Source organism: Protopterus annectens, chromosome 9.part0 (genome assembly GCF_019279795.1).
Source record: "Protopterus annectens isolate FY-2018-M chromosome 9.part0, PAN1.0, whole genome shotgun sequence".
Lineage (NCBI taxonomy): Eukaryota > Metazoa > Chordata > Ceratodontiformes > Protopteridae > Protopterus > Protopterus annectens.
This window is the reverse complement of record NC_056743.1, coordinates 1,155,546,827-1,155,563,475: the sequence shown is the minus strand read 5'-3', so window position 1 is coordinate 1,155,563,475 and position 16,649 is coordinate 1,155,546,827. Positions and strand designations below refer to the sequence as shown.

The following is a 16,649-nucleotide window of genomic DNA, read 5'->3' as shown; positions in this document are numbered from 1 at the left end:
GATTGTCCATTTTTATTTTTTTAAGGTGAGAGTGGGATGTTGGGGAGGGGTAGTAGGTATATTTGCTGAGGTAGGTTGGGTAGGTTAACAGACAAGGCAAATAAGATGCATACAGAGGTGGTATATGGCACATGTGGGAGGTAAACACCTTGATGGGGAGGGGTGTTGATGGTAGCTGTGCTGGGTGCCGAGACGCAGAGCCAGACTGATGCTTTAGTTGCGATACATGGCCCTTGAGCTGGCATAAAAGATCACCAAGCTGCTGGTTGAGTTCTCTACGCACCACGACCCAGACCTGGTGACAGGTGACAGGTACCTGTCTGTGCCCGCTCCTGGGGGAGGGGCGAGCCCCATCCCCTGTGGTGGTTACACCTGAAGGTGGTGCAGGACCAATGGACGAGGAGGTCCTGGGTTGGACCCCAGACATGCTAGTGCCCGGTGCCATGGCCAGCTGAGGTGGGATAGGTGGGTCTGCTGGGACCGGCCTTCCCAAACATGCTATAGTGTTTAGATTTTATCATCATATGTGGGTTAGTAATAGTTAAGCACATAAAATAGTCCAGCACCAGGGAGATATGCAGAATGTAAAATTCTTTAATGAGGCAACCCAAAAACAAACAGCAAACTGGTTTCAGCAAAAGTAAAGCCTTCTTCAGTGCATTAGCTGACATGAATTAACTTCACATTTAAATAGTCCAATATTAGGTCAGAGTTAAAGCTGATTGGTACATACCAAAATTAGCTCAATTCATTAAGGCCTGGCTTAAAGAAAGCATCCAGCCTAACAATCCAACTAGATTCCTTATTGCTTAAAATGGAATGCCATCCTGTTTTATTAGATTTATTTCCTTGGATTTTGTCAATAATTGTAAAATGAAATTTGGCAGTACAATGGGTCATTGTGTGTTTGTAAAAAGCATTAGATATTCTTTTATTTCTTATATCACTAAGATGTTCACTAATTTTGTGTTTTAATGGCTGAGATGTTTGTCCTACATAAAAAGCAGAGCAAAAACAGGTAGCCAGATAAATGGCCCAGTCACTGGTAGGTATAACAGCATGCATAGATATTCCCATTAACCCAGACACCAGATATGGAACAGTTGCATAGCAAACAGAACACATGCATATATGGGACCACAGTGGTAATAACAGCAGAATGCAGGTACACTGATGGCACCATGCCACCAATGGTGGAATAATTCAATATAGCACATGTATGGAAACAAATAAAGGTATTATTAACCAATATTGCATAATCAGAACATTGGAGATATTACATACCAGTTGGGGTGTGTATGTAGTCTATTGTTGGAGATATGGTGGGGGGGGGGAGATATCAATTAACAACTAGTATATTCCTGTAGTTCACATTACTTTCCTAGTCAGTGCTGTTATCTGTACCTTACAAGTCTTACTACACTACTCTATAGTCTTAGGTTGGACAGTGATATGGCTGTTGTCATCGTTATACATGAACTGGTTTTACCTGCAGTATACACCTCTTACCTGGTATACCTGTGGAGGAAATGTTTGTTAACACTGAATAACTGTTTCTACACATACTCCCAGATTCCAGGCTGATGTTGTGCACATAGCTATCGAACTCTTTCTGCCCAGACTCTGGCCATGTCTTGACCACATGCAGGTGTGCCGGGACATATATAGACTATTGCCCTCTTCAACCTTTATTGACTTGACAAACACATATACATGCTTTCCTACACAGTTATATTATGTAGCACAGTGTGGGTGACAGTGATCAGTGATACTTTGTTATTCAGAGAAACTGCAACACTCACTATTCCATACAAAAAACAGAGTAAACAGTACCAGTACAGGGTATAAAGGAATTTATTCCTCAGCACAGTGTTCATATCCGACATACCTGTGGGGGCAATAATTGTTAGCACTGCCTGATTGTTGCCACATGAAGTTCTAGATTGCATATTAGTATTATGCACATACATCTCTCTCTGTTACTATACACACTCTGGTCACAGCTTGACAACATGGGGGTGTAGATAGGACAAACTTGGCTTATTACTCTCCTTACAGTTTCAGGAGTTGCTATAGTGACAGGTTTTTTTCTCATAGATGTTTGACAATCACTTGTACTCCCTGTTTGCTGGCTAAGCATCTGGGATCATCCCACAGACTTCCCAGGGGGACAGAGGGACAGGCAGCAGATATGGCCCCATATACTGGACATCCTGATCTTATCTGTACAGTTGTGGGGTATGATTCCGTATACAGCCTACTTCCACTCCCAGGATTCAGACCATGGCTGTGTCTGCTACAACTTAAAGACTTTCCATCAGAGTTGTGTGTGCTATATAGATATTGCTGTATATCGCCTATCTGCTTTCTGTCTTCTAATTCTCCTGTGCTTTGGCATTCTAACCTTGTATTACAACACTCTAATACAGATTTCCTGGACAGTTATATTTTGTAAGACAGTGTGGGCAACAGTGATGACTAATACCTCATTATTCAGAGCAGCTGCATCAGTCACAGTTCCATACAATACTGATGTAAACAGTACCAGTACAGGGTAACATTCATGTATTTCTGGGCACAGTGTTGATATCCGACAGACCTGTGGGAGAAATGTTTGTTAGCACTACCTGAATGTTGCCAGATTACACATTACTATTATGCACAGACATCTCACTCTGTTACTGTACACACTCTGGCCACAGCTTGACAACATGGGGGTGTTAATGGGCTATACGTGGCTTCTTACTCTCATAAGGTTTTGGGGAGTTGCTAGTGAGCCAGCTTTGTTCTCATAGATGTGTGTCAGTTGTATTTCCTGTTTGCTGCCTATACATCTGGGATCATTCCACTGATTTCACAGGGGGACAAGTTGACAGGCACCAGATATGGGCCACTTTACTGGACATTCTGGACATATCTGTACAGCTGTGGGGTATGATTCCATATGCAGACTACTCCCACTGCCAGGAGTCAAACCATGGTTGCATGTGCTAAAAGTACAACAGTTCACATCTCAGTTCCATGTGCTATTTGGGTTTTGTTGTCTGCCGTTTCCCTGTTTTCTGTTTATGTGTCTCTCAGTCGAACTAAATGGCCTCTGGGGATTACACCAATCATATGCAGGCATTCCTACACATTCTATTTATGGTGCACAGTGTGGGTAACAGTGCTTAATACAAAGTACTATTAAGTGATTGCAAATCTACATTACCATATAATACCAGAGTATACACATGCAGTCCAGCAGTTAAAACATTATTGCCACACTATTACACTTTATTTACATACAAACTATATGAGACTCTTCCTGCCATATTCTCCAGTTTATGCAGTACTTGCCTTGAACAAAACAGGCTTTATACAGGCAATTAATTTACTAATAGTTTTACTTTTATTTCCTATGACAGTAAATGCATGAGTATTACTGACCTGTCTTGCATCGCAACCTGACCAGGCGACTGATGTGGGCCTCCTGGTTCACGGCCCACTCCATTGCAGCTGTGGAGAACATAAGAGGGATATTTAGCCATACCTATCCATGATATATATGAGCTGGCAGTTATTGCACACATAGCAGGGTGATACTTACACACAGCTGGGACATCCTCTGCCACTCTAGCCTCTTGGATCCACTATTCCAAGAGGTCCCTGTTACGCTGCTTCAGGTCGGCATAGTGGTGCCTGACCTGCTCACCAGTTCGGGGTATGCAAGTGGCACTGGTGAGGTCATGGGTGAGATGGTCCCAGGCCTCCGCCTTATATTGGGAGCCCTGGTACTGACCCTGCAGCAGTCTCTGGTCATGGTCTTTGACAAGGAGTCCTGCCATGACCTTGGACTCCAGGATGAACCAGCTCTGTGCCCGAAAGTGCACACCTTCTCCCCTTACTGCCATTGTGCCTGCAAGGGGAAGCTACAACCAGTTATGAGATGTATTCCAGCCTCTTGAGTTTAAGTAGGGTTGATTTCCCGCACTTTTCCGTGATTGGCCAGTTTTGAAAAGGCTCAGCTATGGGCAAACCTGCTTACCTATGGTTGGCATTGTTTAAAGGGGTATACCACTGGGCACATTGAGTTAACTGGTCTGTCCAATGCATAGCATTGCTTACATTAGACTTTGCATTATAATTCCTTTTTGGCATTGAGTTATTATTTATTACACCATATATGTATGCCTGGTATCCATGATTCATGTGTACATACACTGTATGCGGTCCTTGTGTTTTATTTGGGACTTCAGCACTATATTACAATTACACCTGACTTCTGGGCTTACTGCTTTACTCCAGTTCACATTTTTATGTTATGTAGTGGATTAAGGCACATATGTCTGTATACTGATTCCTTTCACAGGTTCCATTTGGTTTTACTATAATGAAGACTTGTTTGCTGACGCCTCATTCTTCTGTACTTCTGTGATGGCTTGGTGGTTAACGACTGTGACTGTAATGTATAGGGTCCTGGATTAGAGACCTGCATGGCTGTTTATTTTGTTGATGGGCAGAACAAGGGCCATTGGATACAGAGTGATTAAGGCACTTTTGAGCATTTGTTAATGGGTTTGCGCAGGTATGTGTGAGGGTAAGCAATGCTAACCTTCAGTTAAATATGCATACAGAGAGTTCACTTCAAAATTGCTTAACCTGTGTGTGCATTGCTTACCCCCGCGCAAACGGGCTTAAACCTGCTTACTAGTGCTTAAATATGCTTACTACTGCTTATTGGTGATTAAACCTGCTTACTATTGCTTTATTCATTATGACACTGACACCTCACATGTGCATTTACTGCAGTACTCCAGTTCATAAATATATGTTATTTAGTGGGTTATGCAACAAAAATATTTAGTCATAACATGCTTTGCCATGGAAAATGAAATATGCTGCAGTGGGACTCGAACCGGGAATGCCTGCTCGTAAGGCAAATGCTCTGCCCACTACACTATTGCTATGCTGTTTCATCTGCATATATCTTCTTTGTTATCCTCTTCAGCTATTTAAGCTGCATTAACCACAGCTAAGCGATGGGCACACTCGCGCACCTACGGTTAGCTTTAATCAGATTGTTAAAAAAAAAAATAAGGTTTGTTCATTGCATTTATGTTTACTTGCTGTTGTACATAAGGGGGGATGTTGGTGGGGATATGTGGACACATATGAGCGGTCTCGCTCATTTCCTGGGCCTTTCTGCTGTTCTTCATTGCGGGGGCATATATATTCCAAAAGCTCTGCTCTCAGACACACCACCTGCACTCTTATATGCTCCATGTAAGATTAGGAGCTCAGGCAGTGCGCCTCATTAATATGCATGGCACTCTGCCGTCCTGCTCCTAAACGGCCGCCTCTGTGCAGGACTAAGCTAGTCCTGCACGGAGGAATAGTAAATCTGGGGGGAAAGTATCAGTTTGTCGACTTGTCTTTTGGGTCAGCTGTTTTTGCTGATTCTTGGGTTACCAGATGTTAACTAAGTACAACAATGTTGATAGTGATGCTTAGAGATTTTTCCCTTTTCCCACTGTTGTCTGACTTCATCATTAGTATATTTAAGTAGGAGGATGTGAGACAGTGTAGGGGTCTTGCCCCACAGCAAAAAAAAAAAAAAAAAGAAAGAATGTGTATTTTTTTGTTGAATAATGCATGTTCATGTAATGTACACCTGAGGAATTGGCACTGGATATTTTGCTAATCGACAATAGTGTTTTTCAACTATTGCTAATGTAACCATATATATATAATTAGAAAACTACTTTTTTAAGACATTGCAATAGGAAGAAGGATTTGTGAGCTAGCAGCTTTGCATAATATATGAAATTGTTGTATACATAATGTGCAGTCTATTATGCCCCCATTGTTAGTATGCTCTTGTCAAAACTCTTGTGTTTTATTCTGCAGTGTGTACAAAATTCTCATCTGCATAACGCATACCTAAGAGATGTGTTAAAGCATGCAAACAAGGAAAGTTTCTTCAAAGCAGTAGGAACATATTATAAACATTTAATATGCATTTATAAGGGTTTTACTGGGCATGAAATATATTTAAGTAGGTTTTAGAACTAAAGAGATCCCATCACCATTGTGACATTGTATATATATATATATATATATATATATATATATATATATATATATATATATATATATATATGTATATATATATATATATATATATATATATATATATATATATATATGTGTGTGTGTGTATGTGTGTGTGTATATATATATATATATATATATATATATATATATATATATATGTATATATGTATATATATATATATATATATATATGTATATATATATATATATATATATATATATATATATATGTATATGTATATATATATATATATATATATATATATATGTATATGTATATATATATATATATATATATATATATATATATGTATATATATATATATGTATATGTATATATATATGTAAATATATATATGTATATATATATGTATATATATATATATATATATATATATATATATATATATATATGTATATATATATATATATATATATATATATATATATATATATATATATATATATATATATATATATATATATATATATATATATATATGTATATATATATATATATATATATACATAGATATATATATATATATATATATATATATATATATATATATATATATATATATATATATATATATAAGTATATATATATATATATATATATATATATACTTATATATATATATATATATATATATATATATATATATATATATATATATATATATAAACGTTTGCAACATGATCTGCTGTGAGTTTTCAATGATTACATGAAAGGTTGGGCAGTGGCACATGTAATGCAGAGCTGAAGTCTATGAATCTCATCATGACGGATCTTAGCATTCTATGGTATGAGTAATCATCTGCAAACAGGACATGAAACTGGTGTGGCATGTTTTTTTTTTTTTTTTATTTTTGTGAAGGACTGTTAATGTCAGCCATTTATTATGGTACATTGGCCATTGCATAAATACATGCTGGAAACTTTGTTGTGTCTTCGAGTGAGGTGGCTATTGGCATGTTGCAGAGATTACCAACAGGGATAACATGGTAAGTAAAGTGCCAAATAGCCTACTGGCTATGCTGAACAGATAGCCAAATAGTTCTCATAGGAACTGTAACCAGCATACTGTGGTCACAGCATTCAACAGATCAGCACTTGTATAAATTTCAGGTAAACAGAAGCAGTGACTAAAAGTTATGTTAATACTATCTGTTCTGTTGCAGTTGTAATTAACATCTCATTTGTCTCATCATGAGAGCTTGCAGATTAGGTTGTTATACTTAAAGAAAAAGCTGTACTGCATAAATCAACAGAAAAAAAAATACACTGTGTTCCTAGGGCTATAGTAACAGCTTCCCATTTGCTTTTGTCTTTGTATCTCAAGGTTACCTAACTGCAAAAGAAACAAGACAATACATGTCCTGCCTGAGACTTGGCAACAAGACACACAATGGTAACTTGGTCAACAGGAGACATAATGGCAACTTGGTCCAGAGCCCTTATTTAAACAAACAAGCACAAAGAGGCAATAAGCAAGTGAGGAACAAGACAAGCACGGTGTCAGCATTATCTTCCTCAACTCTTCGTACTAGTGGAAAGAAGGAATATCAGTGATGGACCTACCAGGCATTAATAGAAGAGGACCTATTCTAATAAATCTATTACAACAGGGATATAGCATTCCTGGAGGGACAAGAATAACTTTATAATCAAAAGAAAACACAGAACCTGTCCAAAAATAATCTTCGCTATTAATGCTTGATTTAAATCCCTAGGGAATATTATGCCACGCAACATGATCACAGGTTATTCTTTTCAACTGTTAATCACATTGTAATGGTATAAAAAGGTATACAGTATAACTATGTACTTTTTAGTGGGTTAAAAGATTATTAATGCAGCCTTTGGAAATGCTGTCATTAATACATTTCTTCAGAAGTGTTAAGCCTCTTTTGGTATGTGATTGGATTTTATCAGATCAAAAACCTGTACTTGTCAGAGCCTTTTCACAGTTTTGAATACTCAGTACGTGTATTTCTTGACTGTTTTATTCTCTTGGTAACTGATTCGTACACATTGTTTTCTATGGTTTATATATCTTTTACATAATTCCACAGAATTCCAGATATCTCAGTCATTAATTTATTTTGTTTGTATTTATACTAGAAATTTTGGAACTAACCTTTTTAAGCTACAAAATTCTCTTCAGGGAGAAAGAATGCTGTCTAATTTATCCAGTGTTTAGGTATTGATACATTTGTTTTGTAGGTAAGGTTGGACACTGTGGACTTGTTCTGTCCTGCAACCTTGTTGTCACCAGCGTCAATTCAACACCACACAGCTGTGAGCAAGTCAGTTACCCATTTGTATTTCAGTAAAAAATAAGAAATAGCATTGAGCAAGGAAAGTATTCAAATTAACAAAGGCGGACTGTTTATGCCAAGCTTAATTTATTGACTCTGCCAGTATAATTCTACATTATCTCATTAGTAGACCTTGCAGTGCATAAAGGCCTAGATCTTTGAAAGCAAACAGCTCAGATACAAAATAAGATGGAGTGAGAGTCATGCAGGCATGCATATAAGTAACTACAGCAAGAAACAGCAAAACAGTAGGCAAGATCATCACAATATATAAAATCAAGTTAAAACACTTTACGCACATGACAGCTGTGAGTATACTTTAGCAAAATAAAGTCACATGATAGTGAGAGATGAAGCAATGTAAATAAGGGAATCAACAAGATGAATGGTCCTTGAGCAATACTAATGCCTTTTAGTTCCATAGAAAGTAGTCTACCCAAAAACATTTTCAGTACATACTGGCTCCATAAACAGGATAATGACAGAGCCACACAAATGTTATATACTTTCTTGAGAGAGTACATATAACAGCCAAGGAGAATACAGCAGTTGTGCACCTGGACAGGCAGCAAAGATGTTAACAAATGCAGATATGATGAAATCTCACTGTGCTCATACCTGTTAAATGTCCAGATTTTTACAGAATGTCCAAATTTTTGCCTCATGTTTTCAGTCTGTTCTTCATAAAATTTGTAGTATTCTAACAAATCACTGAGGATTGAAGTCACTAAATAATGGCATACATTTAAGTTCTAGACTTCATATCTTTCAGAAAACAAATGCTAACTCAAACCCTGTTATTCTAGCTACTTTCTAAGTTTATAAACAGCAACATTTACAATCTGTCTCTACTTTTGGGCCTTTGCTCCCCTATTATTTTAGTCTTTGTCCATATTTCTTTATGATAGGAGGTTGAGAGCTATGACTGTGCTAAAAGATGAAGAATCATTTCACTCCTACATTCCATTGACTGCAGGAACTACAAATAGCATTCTCATCAATGTGTCTTAAAAGCACCCCGGGAGTTCTCACAGTTCTCACATAGGGCAGCTAAATAGCCTTGTTAAGATTTTTCTCAGTGATATATACCGCAGGTATGAATGATTGCTAAGTATTTATGTATTAAAACACTGATAATCTCAAGGAAAGTGTTATAGGAATAGAAAAATGGACAAACAACAAGGACTATAAATGTCCTGTCTGTATTTCATAGATGATGACACCTACCTTTGTTGTCCCTTGATTATGATCACATCTGTGTGTAGGTCAGAGTTAAAACTTGCCACAAACCAACACACATGCAGTAGTAGAGGAAATGCTTAACATCCTGAAGAGACATTTCAGAAATATGGATGCTTCAGTGGAGTATGATCCAGTGCTCATCAGAGGACAGTGTGGGTTTTCCAGACCTGTGCTGTGCAATCTGTAATGAAAATTAGGAGGCAGAGTGTATAACTCAAGCAGTTGCTGACCATGGTGCACAACAAGATGGAAAAATAGGAGTATGCAGAGGACACACTACAAACCATAAATCTTGTACAATATAAACAACACATCCATGCTATGATATTTTGCTATTATCTATCGGACTTATGTGCAGCATAATAAGACACGTGTGTGTGTGTGTGTGTGTGTGTGTGTGTGTGTGTGTGTGTGTGTGTGTGTGTGTGTGTGTGTGTGTGTGTGTGTGTAATATGTGTAAGACTAGTATCCCCCTGGCATTCCTAAGACCAGTGTGCATATCATAAAATGGTCTGCTGCTTTCATACTATTATGCAAAATACTGTCATCCATTTACTGTATCTACTGCATAAATTGTATATTAAACATGTCATCCTTTATAACTGCAAGACACACAACATATTACATGTAAAGTAAACACAAATTCATATGACTGCATAGCCACTGCACAACATATATACTGATAATAAACATACATTATGGGTCAGGGAGTATGCTTGTGACTGGCTTGATCATTGGTGTTTGTAGTTTAGATACAAGCATGTGACCATACACTGGGAACCAACCAATCTATGGGCTATGCAAATAGATACAAGCATGTGATCAACCACTGGGAACCTACCAACTCATGGGCTGTGTATGCAGATACAAGCATGTGATCATTCACTGGGAACCAACCACTCTATGGGCTGTGCATGCAGATACAAGCATGTGGCCATACACTAGGAACCAACCAAGCCATAAGCTGTGCATGCAGCAGAAGATGAGGGTACAGATGTCTGTCTGATGTCAAAATCAACTCCACTACAAAATTCACAGGTAGTGCCCAATGAGTATGAGTTTTTATAATCCTAGATGCCATAGCAGTCCATGTGTGTTGCACAGGGGCATCATGTACAGCACATGCAGAGGCTGACAGTCCCTATACACCCTATTTGTGTCCCATGATAGTCTGTGTGTGCTGCATAAAGCATTCCATATGGGATCCCATGAAGCATGACAACCAGGTAAAGTTTATGTTAGATCTCCCCTTAAACTAGCATCACATCCAATAAAGAGCACCCAAAACCACAGCCATTTTATTAAAACAAAAAATGGAACATAGTCTGTTCTATTTTTGTTTTGTAAAAAATGGTGTGATTTTGAATGTTCGTTGCTGTTTCTGTTTGTTGATTTTTGGAGAATATATTTCAAATTTGTCAGAAACCTGAAGTTGTTATATATGTAGTTGTGACATATCTAATCTTCCAGCACCAAGCAGCATGCAAAAGTCCTCCCGACGCCAGGACAAGAAATGATTATGCAGGGTGTAAGAATATACCTCAGAAGTGTATTATAATAAACAGTCAATAATGCAGTAGTACAGAAAGGGAGCAATTGAAAATTAAGTGATAGCTCAGTTAAGAAATGAATGCTCTGAACATGAACCCCGTATGAATGTGCTACTTAAAAATGATGGTTCAGTAAAACAGGTACAAACTCAACAAGTGACTGTGAAAGTGAAGTAGTGCGTCACCAGTGATGGGCAGGTCATTAAAACAGTTACGTGCTGGAGACACAATGTTGGAATTGAAGCACAACATTAACAATCAAGGTGTTTCAAGAAACAAAACCCCAGGAACTCTGCTTGGCTAATCATTAACAGAACTAAAATGCGGCTATGCAGGGGCAAAATCATCAGAAAACACAAACTGCAGAAGAATGTCTTAACCACAAAGAGAGTAATTTAAGGGAAGACTTACCAGTTTTAATCGATTTACTTTTATTTTATTTATTATTTTATTTTATTTTACATTTGTTGTCCGGGAAAGTCCAACTGGATACATGTCCATTTTCAGCGGAGGCCTGGGGAGATAAGCCTCCAAATACAATACAAGAAATTATGAAAAAATATTAAACAAATTAAAGAGAAGTTTTATACTAGTAATACTCAAATTAAAAACTGTAAACACACTCATGTATACATGTTTTTTTAAAGTATGGTCATAGGACATGACAAACAAGGGTAAGGAGATATTACTTATGCTAAAGAAAAATACTTTTGGAAGAGTTTGAGGAGAGAAACACCAAAGGAGGAGGAATTCAGAAATTATAGACTTAAGAGTGATAAGCCAAGAGGTGCCAGTGTCAGTCAGGATTTGAGCATGGACATAGCCATTGTGATTTTAAGAAGATTTTAAGTTGTTTTTTTGAAAAGTGGATTGGATGTCAGGAATGTAAGTTCCCTTGGTAGCTTATTCCAAGAGTTACAAATCGAGTTAGTAAACAGGGAGTCATCAGATGTATTGTTAGATTTTAAGGTAGAGACAAGTAATCTGTTGGCAGATTGTAAGGTAGCAAGATTTTGATAGGGGATAATACGGTTTCTGAGTATGGGAGCATTTGAGGAATGATGCAGGATCTTGTGAATGATTATGAGTTGCTGAAAAGGAAACTGGCTTTGCAGTTCATGCCATCCTAGAAGTTTTAGGTTTTTGCAGTGATGGGTACGATATGGGGTATCAGAGGCAAATCTGGCTACGTTGTTGTACGCTGTGGCCAGCTTATTGATATTGCTTTATAGATATGTAGGATAAGATATAGATATGAATATAATAAATATAATAACATATATAACTGAGACAGAGGTCATCAAAATTAGCAAGACACAGACTGTTGAAAAAATTAGTAAAACAAATGAATACAGAAACTGGAACAATGAAGAGTGATCCACTTGCTATATTCAAGATTAATAGAATACATTATTGTACTTCTAAACTAGTATTAGATAAAGTATTACCAAGAAAACACGAAACAGTAAATTAAAATAAAGGAAGGAATAGATCACCACCAAGGAAATGTCAACTAGAAACACCTGTGAAATCGTTAAGAAAAGAAGTAACATTACTGAAGGAATATAGAAATGGAAATTGGTTTAAAAATATTAGAAAGGTGAATGGTGAATGTGCTAAAACAAAAGCAGAGTATAAAAACAGGTAATTTGTGTAATACCATTTCTAACAATAAATTAGGGCTGAAAAACTGATGAGATATACAAAGAAATATAAAGCAATGGTACAAAACCAGCAATTTAGGCATAACCCAAAGTAGCTCTACAGGGTGCTGGATAGGAAAATAACTATAATCAAGACATGTCTATGTCAGTTTATCCAACAACCAAATTGTCAAAATCCATATAGCTGAGACCATATGGTCGACAATTCCATTCATAAACCATTCTGACTGAGATCGTGGTACACTGTGGATTGGGAAATTTGCCCTTTTTTTTTCCACTGAGATGGAATGGAATCTTGGAGTTATTATAAATAATTGGCGGGGGGGTGCAGCCCCCCCCCCACATGGGGTATGCAGTGGGGCCTGCCCCCTTGCAAAAACATTGTTTTGTTGGTGGTGATGCATGGCTTTATGTCAGTTTTTCTGTTAACTGCATTGTCGACCATATGGTCTCAACCATATGGGTTTTGACAATGTGGTTTTTTAATAGGCAGAGATAGATCCATCAAGACACAACCAAGAAAAAAGGAAATAATACATTCTTGAGAAATATCAGTGAGGACCCTGTTGAATGCAACTGAGATGCTGAAAGGATAAAAGATGCAAAGGAAAAAAATATGAAATGTTAATATAAATGATATGGCTTGGAATGAAGTAACTGCCAGTGAAATAAAGTCAAAGAAAGACTCCCAAATAGAAAAGTCCACATCCAGAAACTATACTCAACATTTGGTTTGCACCATGATTTAGCCTTAAGTGAAAATGTCTTATATGCACACTCTAAAATGAAAACAGCCTCACTAACAATGGGAAAAAACAGAAACATACTTAAAAGTGAATCTGCATATCATCCTCAGAACTATTGACCAATAATTTGTCTTCCAACATAGAAGCTACATACAGGAATCGAAGACATTCATCTGGATAAAAAGTTACTCATAGCATCACAACAGAAGGGGAGTGAATAAGTGTCGTATGGAACTAAGGATCATATTCTGATAAACAAAGTCACATTGGAGACCAGTAAAAATAAGAAGAATTTCAGTGCGGCATGGATAGATGACAAAAAGGCGTTTGACAGTGTCTACACACTTGGATTATTAGAATGCTTACAAAAGTATAAGATCCAATTCACAGATAAACTATCTTGCAAGTACTATGCAAAAATGACAAACCACTTGCAGATGAAACACAAAAAGGGCAAATCACTATTGGTAATATAAAAATCCTCTGTGGAATATTTCAGAATGATTCTTTGTCACCATTACTGTCCTGTCTTGCCCTCATGTATTAAACTATTTACTAAACAATCTAGAGTGCTGTGGCGACCCCTAACCGGGAAAAGCCAAAAGACAACAACAACTAGAGTACAGTCTGACACAAAGAAAAATATCCTGTCAAAAGGCATCTCCTCTACTTTTTGTGTATTCCGTAAAACTATGCAGTTCATCTGACAAACAACTGAAAGTACAGCTACAAACAATTGCATCCTTTTCTGATGACATAAGAGGGTCCATTCGATTTGACAAATGTACAAAAGCCCCACTTTTAGCAGGAAAGTTGAAGCAGAAAGAAAATATGTAATATAAAGCAACTGGAATGCGACTGATTATATAAATGTTTTGGAACAGATGAAGGGGTAGCAATATAGCATCAACAAATCAGAACAAAGTGTATAATGGAATATTTTAGAAAACTGAAACTAATACTGAAAACTGATTTGGCATCTAGGAATAAACAGCAAGCTATAAATCAACTTGCACTTCAGGTTTAACTTACAGCTTCATTGTGATCAACTGGCCCTTAAAAGAATTGGATAAGCTTGATAGAAAAACAAGTAAACCTTTTTCATATTAACACCAGAAAACCACGAACCACTGAATTGCCAAAAGCGAAAAGCCACCAACCAGATTAGATATAAATTTATTATAAACAACGAACTTTAAACGTACAAACTTTAAAAAGTAACGATCAAACTGCTTCGGATATACAAACTTTAAAAATAATGATCAAGATAAGCGCTTTCGTTTAAAAAGTTTTAAACTTCATCAGACCCAACTGGCCCTTAAAAGAATTAGATAAGCTTGATAGATAAACAAGTAAACCTTTTTCATGTCCAAGCAGTGTTTGCCAAGATAACATAGACATTGATCTGAAAGAGGCAATGACATACTTAAAATTAATTGCACATATAGATCAGTGATTGTGGGTCTACAGACATATTTAGTGGCCTCATCAGATCCTTATAGTGAAAGTCTAAACCATGAAGAAATCTAGTCTAAGATGACATGTTTGCTCAGTTTAGTAGACAACTTTATGAAGGAGCAGGTATGGAAATCAAACAGAAGTGGACAAAAGAAAAGAAAAAAAAAAACAGGTAACAATAAAAAGTTAATAAATAAAGAAAAAGAAAAGAATACTGGAAAGCCGACAATTATAATGAAAAGTACAAAAAAGCGCTAGAACAACCACATGTCGATCAAGAATCAATGCACAAGTTGCTCTTGTGAGGTGAATTTAAACCAACAGATGAAAGTTTAATATGTTAATATTGACAGCTCAAAATATTAACGTTTCACATGTAGTGAAATACATATGGATTGGTTCGCTAAATCTATAGGAAAGGCTGGACATACAGACAAATGTAAGTTCTGCAGTACAGAACTATAAACAGTTGAACATCTTGTTGTAGGCTGCAAAATCTTTATCTGTGAAGATTTGTATAATGAAAGATATCATAATGTGGAATGGTTGCTGCACTAAAGACTGTGTAAACATTTTAATATACAGGCAGATGAGAGGCACTGGAAATGTGAATCACAAAGTATCACTGAAAATGAAGAAGTGATAACCGTGTAGGAAAAAGCAAGGAATTCAGATAGTGCAGCTGAACTGAAAAGGACAAAAGCAGCATTGAGTTTCAAAATTGCTGCATCTAGTGACTATATCATCCCATGAACTGAAAGACATAAAGTAAAAAAGGGTCTATATTAGAACATCAAAGTTTAACAACTTCGAATGCTCTAATATTGACCCCTATTCAGAGAAGGCTGAAAGCATTGAACATGCAGAACAGCAAATTTTTTCCTAGGGAAAAAATTTGCTGTTCCGAAACACATACACACAACACAAGCACACCAAACAAACAGCAATCCACATACATACACCTAAAATCTAACATCTAACCCTACACTAAACTGTATATACACCACTATCTATCCACTTACCTTAACCCAAACCCTAACCCTAAGTTCTATCACTATCGCACACTCACCTCATCCATGCCCTAACCCTAACTCACCTACCCCACCCTAACCCTCATGTCCACACAATAGTACACTTACCTGAACCGCTCCCTAACCCTAACTCACCTACCCCGCTCTAACCCTCAAGTCCACACAATCGCACACTTACCTGACCTGCGCCCTAACACTAACTCACATACCCCACCCTAACCCTCACATCCACACAATCGCACACTTACCTGACCTGTGCCCTAACCCTAACTCACCTAACCAGCGCCCAATCGCACACTTACCTGAACCCGACCCATAACTTTCCACCACAGTGCTAAAAATAGCAAAGCAACAGAAATGGACAACCAAATTCTTTCCCTAGGAAAAATTGTGGATTTCTGTAGCTTCTCTATTTGCAGCATTCACTGAATAGGGGTCGATATTAGAACATTCAAAGTTGTGAAACTTCAATGTACTAATATAGACCCAGTTATAAAATATCAAGATATGCATGAAGAAATTACAGCAATATGAAAT

General features: G+C 37.1%; 1 protein-coding gene across 1 annotated transcript in view; it reads left to right on the top strand.

Moving 5' to 3' along the window:
• Positions 1-8,177, top strand: part of FAM216B (family with sequence similarity 216 member B) — a 193,637-nt gene extending 185,460 nt beyond the window's left edge. Inside the window, exon 4 of the mRNA XM_044084028.1 lies at positions 7,443-8,177. Coding sequence (XP_043939963.1) covers positions 7,443-7,672 — 230 coding nt within the window. The 3' untranslated portion in view covers positions 7,673-8,177. The remainder of the gene's footprint in view (positions 1-7,442) is intronic.
• Positions 8,178-16,649: the final 8,472 nt, after the last annotated feature.